This window comes from Cynoglossus semilaevis, chromosome 9 (assembly GCF_000523025.1).
Source record: "Cynoglossus semilaevis isolate Cse_v1.0 chromosome 9, Cse_v1.0, whole genome shotgun sequence".
NCBI classification, from domain to species: Eukaryota; Metazoa; Chordata; class Actinopteri; order Pleuronectiformes; family Cynoglossidae; genus Cynoglossus; species Cynoglossus semilaevis.
The window spans coordinates 15,877,193-15,890,937 of NC_024315.1; the positions used below are offsets into that span (position 1 = coordinate 15,877,193).

Genomic DNA, 13,745 nt, shown 5'->3' on the forward strand with positions numbered 1-13,745 from the left:
TTTAAAAAGATGCGCAGTAATTCCTGATACATTACAAAACAGCAGTGGCATGTTATTGTAGGATTATTTGATGAATTGTTTCCTTGTTTTTCCATTGTACACGTACCAGCACGAGTGTATGTGGTAATGGTCCAGTTATATTTCCAACATGAGTGAATTTCATTATAAAAGCAGAACCAGAATTAATTGAAGAAAATACATTAATCTGAAATCCTGTATTTTGTTTTGTAGATAAAAATGTCCAAGCCAGTAGTGAGACCTGCTATGATGCATAGATTGGATACAGTATTTCTGTCTAATAGACAGAAGGCTGAGTTGGAGGAGGTGAAGAGATGCAGACGCTGAGTTTTTCACAGAGTGACCAGGCTGGACTGGATTAGAAATGAGCAGATGGTTGTGGAGATGGTAGAGGCATGTGTTGAGGAGAGATACTGAGTATATCACACAAAGGAGGTTAGAGATTAAGTTCCCAGGTGAGAGGAGAAGAGGAAGATCTCAGAGACTTTTAGTCAAAGAGGAGATAGAGCTCTTTGGTGTGAAAGAAGAGCAGGCAGGTGATAGGGTGAGATGGAGGTGATATGCTGTGGTGACCCCTGAAGAGAGAAGCCATACGTAGAAGAAAAAGATGTAGAATTTCCAAATGTCTCTATGTCTCCTTTTGTCAACTCTCACATCTTTACATCTTCTCTACATGAAGCCCAAAGATCAGTTCATGTTACGTAAGGCCACAGAGAGAAAACAGGCAGGACCACAAAATGCAAAAATCACAAAACTCACAGGAACAAAGAGCAGTAGTTTGAGGCATGAACACCATCATATAACCACACCACACAATCACACCAATCCCACAAAGACAGCATGAGGGAGAGAGGTATATATACCCAGAGCACCAGGTGACACCAGTGAGACTAATGACAGAGACACAGGTGAGTGTGACAGAAGTAATCAACTCCACACACAGGAGGAAAGGGAGACAGATAGACCTCACACTTCACTTACAATCCGTCATTAGAACTAATGTCCAACCTGCAAATTCATGAATACAAACTGTATTTGTTACTTGCAACATTTAAAAATAAAGACCTTCATTTTTCTTAAAGCATAATATTGTACTAGTTAATACATCTGTCAAACTTAACTGCGTACTGTGTACATAAGCAACACTGTGACCACAATCTTGAAATAGGGGTAAAAAGCTCCTCAGTATTTATCATCTGGGACATATTTTCTGTTCATATCACTCTCCTATTAAAGAGGTTATATACATTTATCACATGACTGTGCCTTAAAATCATGCACGTTTCCTTTAGGGTTCTATAATTGCCTGTGCATCCCTGAATATTCAGGCTTCAGCTTTAGGCTGCTGATAAGTTTTTATGGCGTTTATAAAGTTGTACCTTATTGAAAATAGATTCTTTTACTGTGTTCTTCAGTGCAGCACTAAAGGGTGATAAGGTTAAGAGGCAAGTCCTTTATCTTCTCCAGCTTTTCACAGCCGTGTCAAAGCCCCACAGCATTATCATCGTTACACATGGCTCAGCACTATTGTTCGGCATCAAAAGGAAGACATTTATTTATACGGGGATGACAGGACGAGACAGAAAGATGTATGGAGAGCCGGAGAAAGGGTGAGACAGGGAGACACGGAGGGGTGGTTGTAAATGATGATCATGAAAAGGGAGCAGGAAGAACACAAGAAGAAGAGAAACACGACAGCAAAGAGGTAGGAATCATAATAACCCCATGAAGTGACAGCCTCCGTGATGTATAACCCTGGTACTCAAAATTAATGAGAGAGGCAGGGTTGCTTAGAGATGAAGGACTGGAATGGAGGCTCAGTTCAGAAGAGGCAAAAGAGAAGGAGGAATCAGAAAATAATGTGTGATGAAGACAGACAAGTCAAAACATGGGCGAACAATAAATTAAAAATGGAGTTTCGGTGTCAGGCAACAGGCCCTGCTAAAACAATACTGTGTGTCTGCACTTGTCTTGACTCCAGGTACTGTACAATCAAACACATAAATTAGAACAACAGGCCGGGTTTCTCTCTCTGGCACTGTCACTCCATGCCCATAACTCTGGGACACACTTAAACATGTCATGTGCACTGCCGGCCATCGGGAACTGGGTGTCTGCTCCATTGCCTAAGTGCATTACAGGGAACATGAGGATGAGGTAAACAAAGAAGACAGACCTGCAGGCTCAGGTGATTTTCACTTCACACAAACTGTCATTTGGGATGGTGCCCATTCACTAAAACCAAGTATGCCCTTGGGAGTTTATGGTCCCGGACTTCCTCCAGCCTGTCTGACTGTATTCCCGTAAAAAAAAAGAAGAAGAAAAAAAAAAAAGGATGCCAGACAGGTTGGTTGTCTAGGACACAAGTGTGAAGACATGTAGTCAAAGATATGTGTAAAAGGAGTGTTAGGGGACAGGGAGGGGTTTCGTTTCCTCAAATTAATCATGCCGTAACCTTAGATCTAAGTGTTATTGTCCAGTCCTTGTCCCTTTTACAGCCACGTTGACTGTCCTTTCGTACGTGCGCTGTGATCATTAAGTGGGATAAGTTGGTATCTTTAGCCCTTTATGGAGCTCTTAATGTCCTCAAGTATATTTTATGTCATTACAACAATTTTTCTGCTTTAAAGTTCCAACGCTGTAACGATGATGTGCCACATAAAAACTAAGTCCCAAGGTTCCTTTGGCCATTGACACAGATATAAAAATGAAGTCAGCTGTGCATTATTTCTATACTGTCGTTCAAGCTCCTCAGGGCTTTCACCTGAGAAAACCATTTTTGAAGAAAAGAAATTGCACATTGTATCAGTGAACAGAGTAAAGTAACATTAAATAACCTTAATATATGTCAAAAATATATACAATGTCCCTTACACATGTAAAAATGGCATATTAGCGCCTTGAAAAATATCTCAGGTTACCAACCTGTGATATTTTTCAAGGCAGACTTACTCTGTCTGTCACCTCTCACACCTTTAAGCCTCTTCTGAATGAAGGTCAAACACCAGGTTCACTCACAATCCGTCATTAAACCCTAATGTCATGATCTAACAGTCGAAAGAAGAAGAACTGTACTGGACTCTGCAGACCAAACCCTTTTTTACAACACATTATTTCTTTTAATCTTTAGGGCAAATTTTAAAGCAGGATTCCATTTCTGTTAAAAATCTTGGAGTACTTGGAGTACTTTCTACACCACACACATCTCTCTCTTTTACTGAGCTCATTACCATCACTGCAGTAGCAGGGTGGCTGATGTAAAGAGCTTCGACAGCAGCAGTAGAGTGAAGTAAATATCACGATAACATACCCATGGACACGGACACACACACACACACACACACACACACACACAGAGTCACTCAAACAGGCAGTCACATGCAGTCAGACAGAAAAATAACACTGAACCAAATCAGAGCAGCTTCAATGAAGTCACTTCTTCCAAGGTCGCCTGGATTGATGACGCTCATTATCCTAATAAAGTAATTGAATAAAGTAACTTATTTCACACACTTTCAACCATCACAGAATCCACTCTCACACCCACTGATGCACACACACCAGTGTGCTGCATTAGTTTCCCTCCGCTGTGTTGTCCCTGTTACCCTGGGAGAACAACAAACACTCACCTCTCCCTCTGACGACTGCAGCAGCAGGTCTTTCCGACATGATGCTGTGAAGTCTCCCACACCAGCATTTATCTCCACGCCTCTGGGGGCCTCGAGGGTGAGGGTCCGAGTCGGTGACTCTAACCTGAGCAGCACAGCCACACATTATTGGGATTAGTGAAGACTTGCATAGCAATAATTATAGAAAATGAATGCTGTTGTAGCCTGACCTTTAGCCACACTCAGACTGCTGTAACAGAATCATTAATATATTTCCTCTTAATTTAATTCCCTAGCTGCTAAAAACAAAAGGTGCAGAAACTTTAGTGTGCAGATAAAGACACACACACACATACTCGCCCACAGACATACACATGCATAATACAATTTGATATTAGACACACCTGATGCAATTTAGTCTATGCTTTAAGGGTTTGATTTCTACCACGTCAGTTTGACAGACAGGTCAGGAGGCACCAACTACATTTGTCCGTTTGGCCAGAATTTTTTCAGACCGACACCTCGGGGGGCAGACATAAAATGAAATTAAAATACATTTTTTGTCTAACATCATTATATGATGTTTTTTTTTTGGAATCCCGTCGCTGGCCCTTCAGTGGGCCTGCAGGCCGCCAGTTGATGGTCACTGGTCTAGGTTTTTGACTGTTTTCAAAACAATGTTGGGAAAAAAACTGCATCCATCCGGCTTGAATTAATTGCCAAATGTCAGAATATGGTCATAATTTCACATTGTCCATTAAGAGACTGAACAGAGAATTCTGGGACTGGCAGCCAGGTAATATTCAAGACAGGTCCCTTCTGTCAACGTCAGCCTGAAACTTTTATTTATACTGAGCAGTGGTCCCGGGGGGACACACCATTAATACCTGGGCACACACAGGATGCCTTGTGGCCTCTGTGCTTTTGAGAGAAAGATTGCAATTGGGTTTCTGGGAATAAATAATAGTCGGGTGGTTGCTGGTCCCCAGGAGTGGGTTGATGGGGTGAATTCAGAGGACACATTTAATTATTGATAATAATTGCAATTCTTTCCTTCATCACTTTGTATGACTTAAACAAAATGACTAAAATTAACACATTTCAGTCAAAAAAGTTTTTTTTTTTGTTCTTTAACTAGTATCTTTCATCTGTGTCTGTTTAGTTGCAACTAAGGTTGAGAGATTTCTTCTTTTTTTTTTACCAATGAACAACAAACTCTTTAAGTGGAAGTTAAGAGACACATAATTCAGATCTCCAATTAAAGCCCAAAGTGAAGCAAGCTGACAGTTTCCTCAGACTAACGTTGGTAAAGATTTCCCTGTAAAATATTTATTTGTTAGATTTCAACATAATTGGAGTCAAGAAGGACAATGTGAAGTTTTAAATTGGTAGTAAATTTCACCTAAATGTATTGTTATAGCTTGTAGTCATTGGCGATGGACAATTCCCACAAGAACACAGTGAGGCACCCATCATTGACAACAGCCGCTCTGAAGGAAGAGCAGTCCCAGTTGCACATTTAAACAAACAAACAACAACAACAACAACAAAAAACAATAAGAACGTGAGATAACTTCAAATTCACGGTGAATTCTTCTTATGCAATGCTGGAGCAGCTTCATGAGCAGAGAACACCCATCAGTCTGTCCCGGCAGATGAAACTGTCTGAAAGCCAAGAGTAAAAAAGTCTCTTGAGATGTGAGGATCTCACTGGGAGCTGATGGAACAACAACAACTGCTGTGTTCTCTCCATTAGCAAAGCTATGAAGGTAATGTGTGGAGAGTTACGCTGCCGTTCTCCCACTGTCAACCGTCAACTCATCGACTCGCCCTCGACTTTATTGTCAGATTAGTGGACGTGAAAATATTGGATGTCATTACTGCCTCACTTCAAAGCAATAAATCTCCCCTTAGCAGCTAAGCCATTTCAACAATAATAAAGAGTCAATATGGCATGTGACAGTCAAAGAGGCTGTGAAAGTATCAACGCCCTACTATGAAAACCCCACTGATAGGTGAGGGTGTAGAGCTGAAAGCCAAGATTACTAAGCTAAGGCAAGAGATGGGGTCACACAACGGCCAGCTTCAGAAAGGTCAAGGAGAGAGGAAGGTTTACCCTTGATGATCTTACCACTCTTCACTATATGGCCCATAAGAGCTTGCAAAGAGCCAGACAAAACATCCTGGAAAACTGAAGAGAGAACCTCCTGATCACTCCAGCTAACAAAAAGGTGACATGTGGTAGAGGGTGTTTTATGGACACAACCTTGGGGTCGGATCACCCAACGACCCCAGGTTTTAACTAATTGGCTGACGTTGCTCTTGTCTTTTTCCTCTTTATATTGACGTTATGACTGGGCCCAGTACCTGCTCTGCTACTGCAACTCAACCTTCTGTTTGTTACGGCTTTTACAATGTGGAGCGCTGTGGAGCATTCAGAGAAAAACTGCAAAGAAGCTGACTTTTAGAAAGTAACCACAGGACAGGAGTTAAAATAAAACATTTCTGTGTTCAGCTACTCATTGTGCTTAAATTGCAGCATGAATACTTCAGGTGTAAAATAAAAAATGAAGAGCAGGTTATAAAAGTCCTTACACACTTTTCAAGTTGGGAAGGAGAGTCAAGGTATATTTATGATTTGGGATATGTGTAAAAATGAAACATTTTTAAAAATAATAACCCGTCCAAACCAAATGATCAACTTAATTTTGTCCAATGCTGAAGGGGAAAAGAAAGTATTGGATTGATATCGCTTTTGGCACATACACTTTTGGTATCGGACATCAAAGTTGAATTGAGCCATCTGTACTGTACAATCGATCAGTACAGATGATCGTGAAAACCGATCGTGCTGACACAGATCCTAATATCAGGCTGTAAATAATAATCAAAAGTTCATGGATTGATCAACAGCTCGTGTTAGCACCAGGTTGGCTACAAAAATAAATGACACCCATCACCAAATGTCAACATCTTGTAAACATTTCACATCAATACAAATACACACAAGGTCACATTCAGATACACTATGGATTGTTCCCATACCAGTGGTTGGCTCCCTTCCCTCACTCCCTCACTCCCTCCCTCTCTCTCTCTCCCTCTCTCTTTCCGATTCATTCCCTTGCGTTTCCAATCAATAAAAGAAACAACAAAGCAAGACAAGGCTGATTGTCCTTGTGGAACCAGCGAAGAAGACGGCATCGGATACATCCAAAAATCCAATCTGCAAATTGCAGGAGTGTAAATTGTGAGTGAGGCCGTTGTGCAAACGTGGTTCTCATCCTTCTGATTAATGGCAGATTTTGACATGTTTTTCTCTTTAGCTGTGCTGCTCAGAAAAGTGCAAAAATGCATAAAAAATTAGATTTGATACTTGAGGAAATAAAAACACCTGGCAGTAGGAAATCTAAAACCAGCCTTTAAAAAGGATTGGTTCAAGGTTTACAGAAATGAAGAATGATTTTGAAAGTAGCCAATCAGACTGTTCTACTGAAGGAGAATAGATGGCTTCACTTAAGACTCTTTTTTAAATAAGACGCCATTTTCTTTGGTACATGTTTCAACTGCATGAAGAGTTGGTTGAAGGAAATTGCTTTTTTTATTTAAGTTCCAGTAAAATACTCAGCATGAATGATACAGTTAAGGTGTATTCTAGTTTTTGATTCTAGTACTGTATCAGACAGTGAGTATGTCACTGGCCATCAGTTCCATTATGGATAACTAACTGAACAAATAACAGAAATATTATTAATGAGATGAATTTATTTGGGTTTGAAAACAGTTTTATACCAAAGCAGCAGATCAATAAAAACTGAACATTTAAGCTGCTGGTTCCACACTCTTTACTGTAGAGAATAATAAAAGTTTACAATCTGTAATGGAGTTGAACTGAAAGTATCTTAAGAACCAGGGGTTATTAAGTCATGCGTCACTTTAATGCTCTCGTCATTTAGAGACTTGGTACTGAGTAAATGTATAACACATTTTTATTTCATTCTGTCAGCCCAAAACAACTGCTTTGCACTTTGCTGGATCTGTAACAAATGAGAGCACTAAAACAAACAGACCAGGAATTACATTAGATATGTAAAGATTTAAACAGTTTAAATGTATTAGAATTCACAGAATTAAATGGGCCTTTCAGTGAGTGAGAACAGTGAGTTATCCACATAATTACATTTGATATATGTGATGCTTTTTGGAATATTTTAATTATTTTTCAAGAAGATGACCGAGCTGATTGGTAAAGAGAAACTGAAACATTTGTCTCCAACTTAAAAAATGCATAAAAACGTGATCATCTGTCACAGAAGTAGTCAGCCTGAATGGTCCATAGATTGAGTTGGTCTCTCTAAGACCTGGACGCTGGCCCGTGATATGATTCTATATTTTTTCACTAACGTTGCCTTACACTGCATATGAATATGCTTAAAGTTCAATACAGACACAGATACCACCGCTGTGACTGTATCAACTCAACTTAGTGCAGTATTTTTTAATCACTTTACCAAGTTCCGTTTTATATATTAAAACCTGTTTTTCCCATGCCACTGAACATCACATCGGAATAAATATATGAAATGAGATCCATGAAAAGGGAAAGGTGCTCTGAACAAATCTTTTTTGGATGTTCCAGAACCTTCTCACGACCCCAGGACAGAGGAAGGCGGCACCGAGGGGTAGATAAGAGGATGAAAGAATGGCTGTAATTGGAAATATTGACTGTGGAACATATCCTTCCCTCTGCTGTGGACCCTGATCTGTTCGTGCTTCATCATCAGATTTCACCTGCCAAATGAAACAAGTGTTTTCCCCGGTAGACTCCACCAAGCGCATCATTTAAATATAAATACAGTTTTTTTTCTAAGGTCATATAATTAAATCCATTTTAAATCTTCTTTGTTAATGCAATTCAAGCATTAACCACAGTCCTTAAATTATGGGATCTAAGTTTATATCTGGTTTATCTGGTGTATCGCAATGTATTTTAGATTAACTTTTGTTAAAAAGTAACTGAATGAGCTGTTGTAGGAGAATAACAATAAATATGTTTTTATTCTATTCGTTCACTTCACACTGAGACATTAGCTGTTTAACCGCTATAATAACATTTGTTGTCAAGCCGTGTAAGTCACAATGTTAGTATAGCTCTCTCTATCTATCTATCGCTCTACATACTACATATATATATATATCAATTTTGGGACTACAGTTTTGGTCTTTGACATGTTGACGTTATCGGACACTAACAAAAATATGTAAAAAAAATCTTTATATGTCAAAAACTCTTTTCCATTATTTTCCTTTGTTATGGTTTTTCAACTCTTCACCATTTTCTCTTGTTTTTCTGTCATTGTGTTCCTCACCTCTTGTCTGATGTCAAGGTTAACACCTTCCTCCTGTTTGTTGTTTTCCACCACTGTTGTTGTCTACCCCTGCTCTTCAGTGTTCCCTGCTCCCATGATTACCTGCTCCTCTAGTCATGTCACCAGCATCTTATTACCTTCACCCCCCCCACCCCCCACTCCCTCTCGTGTGTTTTCCTCTGTCAGTTTGTCTTCTTACACTAACATTTTCCCGAGTGTTCTTTCTTGACTTTGATTTCTGTCATCTCTGGCCCAACAGTGTGGTACAACTTTAACTTTTGGACAGTTTTTTGTACCCACGTCTGTATCTGAACAGCAACTTTGAGCTGCTCCTGTTCTGAAGTTTTTAAAGTCATCACTGAAGGTTACTGCGTGTTGTGCATTCAGGTCCTCAGCTTGTGTCCAGTCATTACACGCTGTTTTTAAATGAGCAGTGAGTTTTTCACTACTACGTCGACTGAGGAAATAAACGATGTCCTTAAGGAAATAGCTATCACTTAATTATTCCCACGGACATAAAACACTCCCACTGTTATGTGCCGTTAAAGCAAATATTGTTTTCTTTAATTTTATTGTCCATTAAACTGTACCATCCTTGGAAGCAGAATCGTGTCTTGTTTACCCAGGCCGGCATTCGCATTGTTGTTTTTGTTATGAGGAATATTACACACATTTTTCAGTAGTAAAAATACGCTTTTATGACGGGACCTAACTGTTCTATCACCTTGATGATTTTGCCTTGGTGTTTGTTTTTCTCTTTTTTAATCAGTTACATGTCTCAACTGATGCTTTAGATAAGGGATGGCAAACATATGGCTCGCGGATCAAAACTGGCTAAAACTTGCTATTTATATGCAATTATGTAATGATTGTTCTGGTCCTGCCGCACCCCTGCTTTAGCTACTACTACTACTACTACTACTACTACTACTACTAATCATAATAATAATAATAAGATTAATAAGGACCCTTATTAGTACTGTGTGAGTCGTGGCAACCGGCACAAGCGGCCACAGGGGGTGCCATTAAGTACTTGAAAAGGTTCTGGAGTGTTCTCTAAGACAGCAAAGCAGTTTGATCAGGTCCTATGTGTCCTATTCCCCATTTAACTGGTTTCATAGTTTTAATTTTACATTGCTGCAGTGGTTACAAAACCTTTACAAACCTTGTGATCCTATTTGACATCACAACTTTCTGGTGACTCCAGGGGCACTTTTTTATGAAAGTAAAAGAATAGTTGTTTCATACTTTTAAAAAGGAAAATAATTAGTTGAAAAAACATTTGTTATCAATAATTTAAAAAAAAAGAATCAATGACTAGACTTGGGGTTGCGCCCCCAAAGTTGAGAAATGCTGCATTGATAGTTTCTGTGTGTATACATTTTAAGTTACATCGTCACTTTCCAAAGAGTGACTGTCGTCCCATTTTACTAAAGTTTGGCTGCCTTTACTTTTAAACCTTTAGGTTTTTGGCTTCAGTAAATTGATGGTTTGATTGATTGATAGAGAGCGACGGAGTGGGCCCAAGGATGAACCTGAATCTAACTGTCTAATATTTGTATGAGCTATCTTTCTTGGTCTCTCCTTTCTTCAACACCTTTTTCACCGCAAAACTGTAAGATAGATCATTAGCTTTAAAAAGACCTCAATATGCTCATTACATGTCCCATTTACCTTTACTGCGCACTGCTCTAGTTTTCATAATGAAACAGAAAAAGGGTGGGGGCGGTTCCTAGAGGCTGAGTGTATACATTTACTATATTCTCTCCCTCTTCATCATTTGTTGGTATATAAATGAAATGATGTTATTGTTTGCTAGTCTAACTAGCTAGAAAAGAATAGCTGTGATATACAGTGTTTCTAGTGCTTGCTATGATAATTATAATTTCTTGCTATGGATGGGAAAATAGATTGAATGATTAGGAGCCGGAAAATATCAAGGTATATTGCATTATTTTGCCTTAAAACCTTATGCAATTTCAGACTTCCTGTTCTGAGACTGATCTGTTCCCTCCTTCCAAACAATAGTCTTTCCTTTATTTTTTGTAGTTTCTTTCTTTGTTCAATAATTACAGTGAACCTTCCACTTCAACATTTTGCATTGTTGTCATCCACCTTTTTTCCCACATCCTTTTCTCTTTCCTGCCTTTGTGTTAATGTTTTTTTTCTCCTTTTGGCTTAAAGCCACTCTAGCCTAATCCTGTCTGACAATATCAAAATGAAGCTGAGGCATTAGTAATTAAGAAACTTCATATAGCCCTGAAGGACTTCCAAAAGCACACTTCAGCAGAAAGAATGAGAAAAAGATAAACAGTGACTGACAGGTACCACATAGCCTGAAACAGCAGCAGGCTGAGCTGCTATGGTGCAACATTTCATCAGCCTCTGCAGGCTTATGTTATAAGTCTAATCCTTGGCCACTCATTTATTTACTTATTTCAATTTTTAATTAGAAAATGTATTTAGTTATTTGTTCATTAATATGTTGTGCTTTTATACCAGAAGAAAACATTAAAATCCATGTTAGAGTAATTACAGCTCCAACATTTGGTGCAACTGATAAAGCACAAGGGAGTGGTGAGGGTAGGAAGGAAGGGAATAAGGAAGGAAGGAAGGACCACAGTAAGGAAGAAAGAAGGGATGTAAAATGGTAAAAGAAGAAAGGGAAGGAATGAAGGGAGAAAAGAGGTAAGAGAGAAATGAAAGAAGGAAGAAAGGATGAAGTGAGAAATGAAGGGCAGAAAGCAGAAAGAAATGTAAAGAAGGGTGAGAAGGAGGAACTGAGAAGTCAGGAAGGAATAAAGAAAGGTGAAGGAAAGGAGAGAGGGAAGGAAGGAAGGGAGCACAAGGAAAGGAAAGATTAATGAAAGGACAAAGAAAGCTTCACTTATGACACGTGACAAGTGTTTTCCTGTTTATTACATTGAAAGTAATTTATATGAATCAAATTCCCTAATATTTTAATAATCCATTTTAATTAAATTAATTTGTTGTGTATTTATAACTACTTATTTTATATGAAATAAAACCCATGAAATGTAACACTACTGATAAACACGTTTAACCTCTGTACTGTCCAATATACTGTATATGTTGAAGTCAATAGTGTCTTTGTTAAAATAAGTATTCAGTAGTTAGGTCAGAACTCCACTGAAGGCAGGTTATAGAACTAACAGAAGCGAAATATTTCCTCCAGCCGTTGTTTGGAACTGCAAAGATAATGAATACAAACATTTCACCATAATACATTCCCAAAAAACCTGAAGCTCTGTCTACTGTTTACATTTGAGTGCATGTCTAAGTAGCTACCAGTCAAGTGCACAGCCTCCTGATGTGATTCCATTCCCTGAGTTTGGCCTGTCAGGCTGTCAATCACATCTTTTCACACGCAGCTGATTACAAATCATGAACACGCTGGATCACACGGCTGAGTAAGCCACGTCACAGGACGGCACATTTTCACTGAATCCTTACCTGAGGGATCACCACGCTGAACACTAAAAACATCCACTCAAACACACACACAAAAAGAGATACATAACAACTAGAATTGAAAGGAACCAGGAGCAGAACCAATTAGCAGGAGTTCTGCCTCTCCCTGCACACACACACACACACACACACACACAGGCACACACAACCAAAGGAAGGATCTAGGACTGACGACACTTACTTAAGGTCTTGGAAGGGCTCTGCTCTGACATGTGAAGTCTCTACAGAATGGCTGAACACCACACCTTCAGTCCCTGAAAGGGTTAAAGTACACTGTTAAAATACAATGTGAATACCTGACATGTACATGTATTACTGTGTGACGGACATCCAGGCATCATAACAGTGATCTCCTCTACTCTTATCCAACCTTTGTCACATAAACAACCATTTTATTCTTATCACTGAGCTCGTGTTAACTCTGGGTTTTAATGTCAGAAAAAAAGTCAATTTCATATCGTTGCCCTTTGTCAGCTGAATATGATATGATTCATATTTCTATTTTTTTTACTGTTTAGCATCTGTTTTTCACTTTTTTATAAAAAAGTACATAATAGCAACAATCACCTTTGGACCTCTCCCATCAACTCTCTTCCCACACACCCCGAGTGCTCGAGCAGAAATATCTGACCAATTACAGAGGGAGGTTATGTGAGCGAGTACTGTGTTCACTCTTTCTGCACCAAAGTATCAAAAGTTCAAGTTGTGACTGTCTGTAAATACATTTTTGTTTCCAAACAAAACCCACACACAAAACAAATGAAATAATAGATTGAAATTTAGTGGGAAAAAAATCTGTGAATAAACACTGTAATGAATGTAAATGATCCGGTCAATGACAGTTATGCTGTCGAGCTCAGACGTGAGCATTTCCACGTGCCCTCACCTGTGACTCTCAGTTTCTCAGTGCCGATGCTGATCTCCTCTTCATCTGCAGAGAAAAGAACTCTCTCTCCATCTGCGCTTCGCACTTCAAACCTCTGACACTGAGCCTCCACCGTCTCAGAACCTGAAGAGAGAGGTAGGATGGAGAGAAGTACTGTAACCTCAGAGCACACCGGGTAAATGTTAGAACAATTTGTGACTGCTGCATCTGAATGGCCACTAGGTGATTTTTAACTTGGGCCACTGTAGAATCTGCCTTTGATTTAATGGGCAGCTGTTTGGCAGCAGTTGTAACAGTTGTAATGTGAAGCACATCCACGTTATCTAGTTGTATTAGTTTGGTTTAGGGATCAGACACTGATAATTCTATATATGT

General features: G+C 39.2%; 1 protein-coding gene across 1 annotated transcript in view; it reads right to left on the reverse strand.

Annotated features, from left to right (window-relative positions):
• Positions 1-13,745, reverse strand: part of LOC103384141 (zeta-sarcoglycan-like) — a 46,427-nt gene that overhangs the window by 6,682 nt on the left and 26,000 nt on the right. Inside the window, exons 3-5 of the mRNA XM_025058704.1 lie at positions 13,371-13,493; positions 12,666-12,738; positions 3,648-3,771 (exon numbers count right to left, since the gene is read on the reverse strand). Coding sequence (XP_024914472.1) covers positions 3,648-3,771; positions 12,666-12,738; positions 13,371-13,493 — 320 coding nt within the window. The remainder of the gene's footprint in view (positions 1-3,647; positions 3,772-12,665; positions 12,739-13,370; positions 13,494-13,745) is intronic.